Source organism: Eptesicus fuscus, chromosome 14 (genome assembly GCF_027574615.1).
Source record: "Eptesicus fuscus isolate TK198812 chromosome 14, DD_ASM_mEF_20220401, whole genome shotgun sequence".
Lineage (NCBI taxonomy): Eukaryota > Metazoa > Chordata > Mammalia > Chiroptera > Vespertilionidae > Eptesicus > Eptesicus fuscus.
In genome coordinates, this window is record NC_072486.1 from 81544039 (window position 1) to 81553424 (window position 9386).

Consider the following 9386-nt stretch of genomic DNA (forward strand, 5'->3'; position numbering starts at 1 on the left):
CTGTGCGCAGCTCCCGGCCTGCCCAGCCAGCACTGGGGCTGAGCGTCAAAAGGAGGTCCTTTCCCTGCGGCCTGGGCAGGAGCCTGTCTCCATGGGGGCCGTCGCCAGGGGGGCCTCACCCACTTCCTGACCCAGCACCGCGGGGGCTGTGGCTGAGCACAAACCACTTCTGCTCCCGCCCTTGGGGCAGGGCCCAGACCAGCAAGGCCAATGCCCACCGCCCTCCTCGGGCTCCCGGCTCCGGCTGTGGCTGAAGGGTGCCTCTGGCTGGGCCCCTGGGCGGCCTGGGGCAGAACAGCCCTGAGACAAAGGCAGGTGCCCCACCCCTCTTTCCAGGCACCACTGCTGCATTTAACCCCTCCCTTCCTGGGTTACTCTTAGCCGTCGTGGCCCCAGGCCACAGTGTCCCCAACCCTGGCCCGCTTTCGGCCTTTGTCTACAGGCTGGGGCGCAGCGCTTCGCAAGGACCGAGGGCGGCTCTTGCCCCAGCTCAGGGCTCCACTTCTGGTTGTGCTGAGGTCCGGTGTCGCTCTCCCAAACTGTTGGGCGTGTCTACCAGCCCAGTGCCCACGTCCCCAGGGCGAACCCGCTGCCATGGCAGTGGTTCCCCCAGTGTCCCTCACCCACCTAGAGGAGTGTGGGAAGTGAGGGGCAGCAGAGCCTCCAGAAAAGCCAACCTCCTCCGGCCTAGTTTTAAGAAAAAGCAGGGAGGGGGCCTGGTTCCACAGGAACCTCTGGAACCTCTGCCACCAGGAACCTCTGCCACCCTCAGGTGCCAGACGTTATTTGTGGCACCACTGGCATAAACCCTCCTGTGGAGAAGCCTCTTCCGGCTCAGAGAGCCTCTCCACCCCACCCCAGACCCCGGGAGGAAGCAGGGCTGTCCTCAGGAAGCCGCGCCCCGGCCCGCCAGAGGAGAAGGGCTGGCGCTCCCCAGCGGGGCTTGCTTGGGGAGACACACGTGTCCGGAGGTGGCCTGCCTGGTTGCACAGAGACCGACCCTGAGGGCCTCAGCAGGTCCGGGTTGGAGAAAGGGGCGCGGGCCGGCTGGGCCCAGGGCCGCAGAGACTTGGAAAGGCAGGCTCCCCGACCCCCGCCAGAAAAGCACACACAGCCAGGGCGGTGCCCCAGATCCAGCAAGAGGCCAGGTCGGGCCTCCAGCACGTTTTTGAAGCTTCTGGAAACAGCTGGAGATTTCTATGTAAGACAGGATCCTCTCTGCCCCTGAGCAAACCCACTGAGTGCAGCTTTGGCCCAAATCCCACAGCCTCCCGCTGCCTGTTGGATGGTGCCCACTCTCAGGGCTGACTTTGATGTTTGGGTGGGCTCTGGGAAGCCTGAGATGCCCACCCCCCAATTATTGCTCTCCTCACTCCTTTCTCTGCTCCTGCTGCATCACCCCGTACCCACCCCCCGCCCCCCAGGCCAGTAACCCAGGAGTGCCCCTCCTTCCGTGCAGCCTGGAGGCCCCCAAGTCCAGGTTTGCCAGGAGAGTGCGCTCGGGGAGTTGGGGTCTGGGTCACAGGAAGGAACACAGCAGGAGCCCCCACCTTGGGCTCTGTAATGCCCAGGCGCTCAGAAGCAGCAGTGCCCCAGAAACGAAAGTACTTCTCAGGAGGCGGCCTAACTGGTGTTCAGGGGATGACTGAGAAATTAGCCTGGACCACTTTGCAGGGATCCGAGGGCCCTGGGCTGTCCCTCCACGCCCCCTGCCTCCAGGAGACCCAAAGGGACTGGATGCTCCCCGAGCTGTAGGCATTTCCCCCAAACCTTAACCATGTGTCAACAGGGTGTTCCCACAAACCCCAGCAGCTCCATGTTCCTAGGGGCAGGCAGACTGTGGGGTTTCATTTTCTGAGACCCAGGCAGTGTCCCTGGCAGGTGTGTGCTTAGCCAGGTAATTTCGTGATAACCCTTCCAAATGGGGGGGGGGGGCGAGGAAGATTTGTGAGTCACCCCAAGGGAGTAGTGGCTTCCCCACCCTACTTGAATCTCACAGGGGACCCATGAGCTCCCCATCTGCCTCCAGAGCCTACCCACACCCAGCACCTACATGCCTCCACCCCTTTGGTGGCCAGCCCAGGTCCTCCTTCTGCCCTCCATGCCCCTCCTCCTGGGGCCAGTTCCCACCGGAGCAGCTGCTGCACCTGGAGCCTGCAGTGGGCCCGTGGGTGAAAGGGGACAGGACCTGGGGGGCACAGGAGCAGAGCTGAGCTGGGCTGGGGAAGGTCGGGGCCTGGCCATCACTCTGCCTGGAGGGCTGCTTGCAGACTTACCCCCTCCCTGGCCTGGCAGCACTTGGCAGGCAGTCCCTGACCCAGAGCCTCCTCCGCACTGGCAAGGGCCTCAGCTGTTTGGCACCCGAAGCTGCCGCCTCTGCCCCTCCGCAGGCCAGTCCTGGGGCACCCGACGCCACCTCCTCTCCCTTCTTCCCTCTCCACCCCCCTTTCCACCAAGGGCACTTTTATTGTGCCAATGCTCCCGCACCCTCAGAATTGCCCTTTTGGGTGTTTTCTCAAAGTTTGCAAATTTCAATAAAAATGCATTTTAAATGATGGACAGGTACTCCTGGGGTAACCAAGGGTGTTGGGGGTCAGGAGAGAGGAGCTTTCTGGCAGGACCCTGAGGGAGAAGGGGAGAGAAGAGGAAATGGAAATTCAATTTGGACATCTGACAGCAGCTGGAAAGGAAGTTTCAAAAGGGACCGAGGAAGGAGGGGAGGGGAAAACAAATCCCCCCACCATGTAATTCCTGATTCCCTTTTCGGAAGGGCCCTGCTCCCAGTGGAACTAGTTTAAGGAATTTAAGACTAAGAAAAACGAGGAGGAAGGCCTGGGGGCAGGGCATGTGGTTGGCTAGGAATTTCCAAACCGACGACTGTTTGACCCCCATGCGCCTTTATTTCTCCCTCCCACGGAGCCCGAAATCTGCTCCCGCGCTCCTCCAGGTCCACCTGCCCGTTTTCTGAGGATGGGTGTCCCCAGGGGACCTTGCCTTCTGCACGCGCCGTTCTGCACACGCACCCGCACACGCACACACACGCACACTTACAGTAAGTGTCTGCAGGAGGAGGGTCCTGAGCGCCAGCTCTGCGTTCAACACAGGAACCTGCCCGTCACCAAAGTCAAACGTAAGTGACAACTGCCCTCTCCATAGCGAGGAACGCGGGCTACAAAAGTCCCTTTGTATCTCGGCAGCCTATTTAATATGATTTATGCATTTTTGTGCAAGGAATTGTGGGATTTTTCCCCACGGTAAACAATATGGAAATGTTAAAAATTGCAATCTCTCAGACCGTGTGTGCGGCCGCACACCAGGGTGACCGGAGAATGCCACCGCGGGGGTTCCTTCGGTCCCAGCGACGGGAAAGCGCGTTCGAGCGCAGGGGACGCCGTCAGGGTCTCGCGGATTCGGGGCTCCCGCACCCCGAGCCAGAGGACGCGGCTGCTTTAAGGGAGGGAGGGGCGGCGGGGGCGGGGCGGGGCGGCGGGAGCCTCCTGTCACCCAGCCGCGGTTGGCGCGTCACGTGGGCGCGAGACGCTGCGGCCATTGGCCCGAGGCACGTGTCCATGAGACCGGCCCGCGACGTCACTCGAGGGGGCTCTGTTAAAAATAAGAACAAAATCCAGAGTTAAAGTGTCTCAGGTTGCGCTAAGTGGCCTGGAAATTTCCGAGCCGGCGCGGAGGTCTTGGCCGCGAGGGCGCGCAGACGGCGAGGGAGCGCGGGCATCCCAGCCCGGCCCGGCCCGGCCCGGCGCAGCCTCTACTTCTCACCCATGCGGCTCGGGCCGCGGGGCTCGGCGGGACTCGGCGGGGGCGCGGCCGCACGCAGGTGGGGCGCCCGGGCCCGCAGCGGGGCGGCGGCCGAGCTCAGCGCGGGCCCGCGGGCCTCCATGTGCGTGCTGGCAGCGGCGGACGTGCTGACCGCCGGCGCCCCGCACCCTCGAGGGCCGGCCCGGGCGCGCGGGCGAGGGCGGCCGGGAGGCGGCGGCGGCCGGAGCAGGCCCGGGCGGGCGTAAGCGCCGAGGAGCGCGCTGCCTGCATGCGCGCAGCTCCAGCCCGGGGCGGCCACTGCGGCAGCGCGGGCAGCGCGGGAGGCAGAGGCAGCCGCACGCGGAGAGGAGCGCGGAGCCCGGAGGCGCCCCGCGTCCCTGCAGGACCATTGTGACTGCCCAGCGCCCGCGCGCCCTGCCGACGGGAGGACCAGACTTTTGAATCTCCCGGCTTGGGGCACGGGGCAACTCTTGGTCTTCGAACTCAACTCGTGGATTGGAACGGCTCCGCTCCGAGCGCGGCCGCCGACTTGCAGGACCCTAGCCCTGGCCGCGGCCCCTGCGCACGCCCTTGGAAGACTCGGCGGGGTGGAGGCGCGGGCCGGCCGCGGGGGTCCCCTTGTGCGCCGCCGGCGGGCAGAGGGCTGATTGGAGGGGTCCCCGGAGAGACGATCTGGGATTTGTCGTGAACAGCATGGAGGAGAATGACTCCAAGCCCAGCGACGCGGCGGCGGCGGAGGGGCAGTGGCAGCCAGAATCCAGCCCCAGTGGCGGCTCGGGAGGCGGTGGCGGCAGCAGCCCCGGCGATGCAGACACCGGACGCCGGCGGGCCCTGGTGCTGCCAGCGGCCCTGCAGGTGCCGGGCAACCACCAGCACCCTCACCGCATCACCAACTTCTTCATCGACAACATCCTGCGGCCCGAGTTCGGCCGGAGAAAGGACGCAGGGACCTGCTGTGCCGGCGCGGGCGGAGGAAGAAGCGGCGAAGGCGGTGCGGGCGGTGCGGACAGAGGCGGCGGCGCGGGCGGCGCCGATCAGCTCCTGGGGTCTGTCCGGGAGCCCCGGCCGAGAGCGCCCTGTACGCCGGGTGCCGGCGGGCCGCTGCCAGGCGGCGGCGGCGAGTCTCCGGGCGAAGGGGAAGGAGGCTCCAAGGCGCTCTCGCTGCACAGCGACGCAAAGAAAGGCAGCGACCCCAGCGGCCCCCTGGACGGGGCGCTCAAGGCCCGCGGCTTGGGAGGCGGCGACCTGTCCTTGAGCTCAGACTCGGACAGCTCGCAGGCCAGCGCCACGCTGGGCGCGCAGCCCATGCTCTGGCCGGCGTGGGTCTACTGCACGCGCTACTCGGACCGGCCTTCCTCAGGTGAGCCCGGGGACCCCGCGCCCGCCGCCGCGGGGCTGCAGGGCCGCGCTGGCGCGGGAACTTCCCGGTGGAAGAAGACACCGGGACCCCCTCCCCCAAGTACACAAAGACGCTCACAGCGACATTTTGTGCGGCTGCCGCTGGCCCGGGCTGCGGCCGGGAGGCGAGGGCGCAGGATCCGTTCGCCGGGGTGTACAGACTTCTTAGAACGGCAGGAGCGGCAGGACCTGCTCTCTCTCTCTTGCCTTTAGGGGCCTCTCCGCGCAGCCCCAGCCCCCCATCCCCTGGCTGGAGTTTATTTGGTGGGAAACGGGGGTGGCTGGGAGCCGGGCCGGCAGCTCGCCGCTCAGCCCCTTCTCCGATCCTTCCAACTCAGCCTAGATCCGGGACCCACGAGTAGCTCACCGCAGACCTAGATTCCTCCTGCGACCCAGAAACCCCAGATGCAGCCCGGAAGAAAGAGCGGCTGCAGCTCTTTCCTCGGCCCCTCGCAGGCGCTGCCGTCAGCGCGGGAGCCGGAGAGGGCAGGCGGAAACAGGCGCCCTTTGCTCTCATCCCAGCGCTATTTGCACGCCTCGCACACAGCTTGGAGGAGGGGGACCTGCGGTACCCCCCAGAGAGGGGAGCTTCTCCCTGAGGCTTCCCGGGGCTGCTCCCGGGCAGGGAAGGGGCAGGCTGTGAGAGGGGTGTGTAGGTGCCGGAGTCTCTCACAGGTCTGGGTTTTAAAAAGCCAAGGCCAAGTCCTCGTGAGAACCCCAGCTGCACTGAGTGCGGGTCTGTCCCCAGCTGGCAACGGACCCCCTGCCCCAACCCTCAAGTGTTTCGCAGAGATGGTGTACCCAGGCCGCAGCACACCCCAGTCACCCTGCTGCCTTGCTGCTGCCTTGTCTCTCTCTCACGAAACCCAAATTTCTCCGGTTAGATCTGAAATTTGCTCCATTGTTCTCGCCTCCCTCCTTTGTTAATATTTAATTAACACAGAGGCTCACAATGGGGCCGCGAGGAGCCTCGCTGGCTTTGTGCGCCGAGGAGCAGCCCGCCAAGCCCAGCCCCAAGGAGCCGGCAGCGGCGAGCGGCTGGGTCTTCCCGGGCTGAAAACAACACACAAACCCTGTGAGATCACGTTCGCTCCTTGGGGTTTCAGGAAAGAGCGAGGCAGAGTTTTCTTGCTGAGGTTTGGTTCTGTTTCCGAGACTCCTACGTGTTTCGTTTGGAAAGAAAATCCAGGAAGAAAGGGAACTAAAAATTCTGCTTTTGGGGAGATTTTCTTTCCTTAAACGAGTGAACTAGTGTGTGTGTGTGGAGGGGGACTGTTCTGTGTCTGCAGGAACCCCAGCAGCAGAGGAGTTTGGGGGGTAAGTGTGCCTCTGGGGCGAGGGAGGGAGTGGAGACTGAACTGGCCCCTGGAAGCAGAGGCCGGTGCACACCGCCTGGTCCTTTCGGCCGGCCGCACAGAGCCACCCTGCCCCTCCTGCAGCCGGGGCCTGGCCCACCGCCCCATCTGCACCTTGGGGATCAAGGCCGGGCCTGGGCTTTGGTGCGTGGATGGCCCCTGGGGCGAGGGCGGGAGTGTGCGTGTTTTATCATCTAAAAGGCCAGGAGTTTGAGCCCTACCACCCCTGGGACCCCTCTCTGGTGCCCACGGCCCCGCTGTGGGAGTCTACCTCCCCGGAGAGAGAGAGCTTGGCTGGGTCAGCCTCCATGCCCACTGGCTCCCCAGACCATCCCCAGCCCTGGGCTCAGCACAGCCCTGGAGCTGTGGATCCCCACCCCCAGGTCCCGGTGGGTTGGGTGGGGGTGCAGCCTGCAGGGTGGGCTGGGGACTGGGTGGGGACCTGGGGTTCTGGCTGCCCAACCTCTAGTCTCCAGCCACAGGCACCTTCTTAGACGTTGAGGAGGGGAGTGCCCCAAAGCTGATTCACTCATTTCACAGATGGAGACCCAGGGGTGCAACCCCGCACCCCCAGCAGCCTCCATGGCCTCCCCTCTCACACACCCTCTCGGCCAGTGAGCTTGATCAACAAAAAGAAAACGCTTCCCTCTGCACTGCTGGGCCTTTGCAGACCGAGGGGTCCTGGAGCCTTACCACCACTTCCCAAGTGAGGAGAAGGTCCTAGCCTGAGGACACTTCAGTGGGGGCTCCGGCGGGGGCGGGGGCGGGGCAGGCAGCTGAGGTCAGCCAGCAGGGACAGGCTCTCCCTCCAGTGCTGGGGGACCAAGGAGACTTGGTGGGGGTGAAGGGGGAGCTTGGATTGGCAGGGCTGCTTCCACCCAGAGGACACTTATGCTCCTGTCCTTAAAGGAAACAATAAACTTGGGCCTACAGGGCCAGTGTGTGTGTGTGTGTGTGTGTGTGTGTGTGTGTGTGTGGTGGCGGGGGGGGTGTGGGGGGGTGGAGGCAGATATCTGGGCCCCTCCCGTTATCAGGACCCACAGCCCTTGGCACCCTCTGGGTGTCCCCTGTGAGGTTCCTGTGGGAGCCCCTCCACAGCCCCAGAGCTTCTGCTACTCTGCCCCCCCCCCCGCCCCCCATTCTTTCCCCTCATCTCTGGCCCAGCACCTATGCCTGCCCGTCTGTTCCTGGACAGAGCCTGGGGAGGGCTAGCAAGGCCCGCAGGCGTCTAGGGCTGCTTCCCTCCAGGACTTTCCTTCTGCCTGGAGACTTCTCCACGCAGTCTGCCCTGCACCCCACTCCACCCTCACTAGGCTTTGCTGGCCCATAGCCGTCTTTCCGGGGTTGGGACCTGGTGATGGTTGCCAGCCCACGCCCAGTCCCCCCAAGTCCAGCCCAGAGACCTTGGGCGCCTCCCTCCGCAGCCTGCGTCCTCGGGCGCTGGTGGAGCGATCTGCGTCTGAGCCAGCAGGCAGGTCCGCAGCCCCTGACCAGCATTCTCTCCTCCACACCTCCCCAGGCCCCAGGTCCCGAAAACCAAAGAAGAAGAACCCCAACAAAGAGGACAAGCGGCCGCGCACAGCCTTCACCGCGGAGCAGCTGCAGAGGCTCAAGGCCGAGTTCCAGACCAACAGGTACCTGACGGAGCAGAGGCGCCAGGGCCTGGCCCAGGAGCTGGGCCTCAACGAGTCGCAGATCAAGATCTGGTTCCAGAACAAGCGCGCCAAGATCAAGAAGGCCACGGGCAGCAAGAACACGCTGGCGGTGCACCTGATGGCGCAGGGCCTGTACAACCACTCCACCGCGGCCAAGGAGGGCAAGTCCGACAGCGAGTAGGCGCCCTCTTCCCCCTGCGCGTCTCTGTGCGCGCGAAACAATGCAATAATTTAAAGTTATCCAAAAGGGCAAGTGTACAAAAATTATACCAGCATTCCTAGTGAAAGGATCGTGTGTTAGCTGTGGTTCTGCAATATTCTATGTGTATATAATTTACAGGTGATGTAAAATCCAAAATATCTGACTATAAAATATTTTTTTTATTTTTGTGTGTTTGAAATTATGCTAATTTTATGATTTTATTTTTTTGCGAAGGGGGCTGCTTAGGGTTTCATCTTTTTTTTTAATCCCCTAAGTTCCATATGGGACATGGGACGCTTTTTTTTTTAATTTCAAAAGAAGAAAAATTAAAACAACTTGCTGAAGTCCAAAGATTTTTATTGCTGCATTTCACACGACTGTGAACCGAATAAATAGCTCCTACTTGGTCTATGAGTTCTGCCACTTTGTTTGTATGGTTGTGCCATGGGCAACAGGAGGGGCTGCTCCCCAGCCTCAGCCAGGCCCTTTGGGGGAGAGTGGCCGTGCCTCTTGCCAGGGCCTGTGCTAGGCATGGGCCCACAGTGGTTCTCAGTCTCACCACACTCCGCTCCATCCCTCCTCCTGCCTTCTCTCCCGCCCGCTCCGCACCAGGCCCGGGAGTGCGTGTCTGCATCTGTATTGTGTTGCTGTCCCCTGTCCCTCGGCCACAGCTAGTGCCCGACTCTCAGCACCAGGGCTTCGAGCAGAGGGGTGACCCTCCTCCCTCCAGCCCAGGCTCAGGCCTCTCCTGCCGCCCCTCCAGCCCCTCAGATGCTTGTCAGCCCCGGAAGTAGAAGGCTCCTGACAGCGGTGGCCTTTTCTCGCTTTTTTTCTTTTTTGTGCCCTTCTTTTTTTGTAAGTGGCCACTTCTGCTACAGAGCGTGTTCAAGGTGTGTACATATGTATGTAGGTGTGTGCACACACAGACAGGTGTATATGAGCCCCAGTTCTGGGGCACGTGGCTACCTTGACTTTTAAAGGTTCTCTGAGCCCTCAGGGACC

General features: G+C 63.1%; 1 protein-coding gene across 1 annotated transcript; it reads left to right on the forward strand.

Annotated features, from left to right (window-relative positions):
- The first annotated feature begins 4467 nt into the window (after positions 1-4467).
- Positions 4468-8441, forward strand: EN2 (engrailed homeobox 2). The gene is made up of 2 exons (XM_008156443.3): positions 4468-5134; positions 8047-8441. Exons 1-2 carry the CDS (start codon positions 4468-4470, stop codon positions 8361-8363), a joined length of 984 nt encoding a protein of 327 aa, XP_008154665.1. The 3' UTR covers positions 8364-8441.
- The last annotated feature ends 945 nt before the right edge of the window (positions 8442-9386 follow it).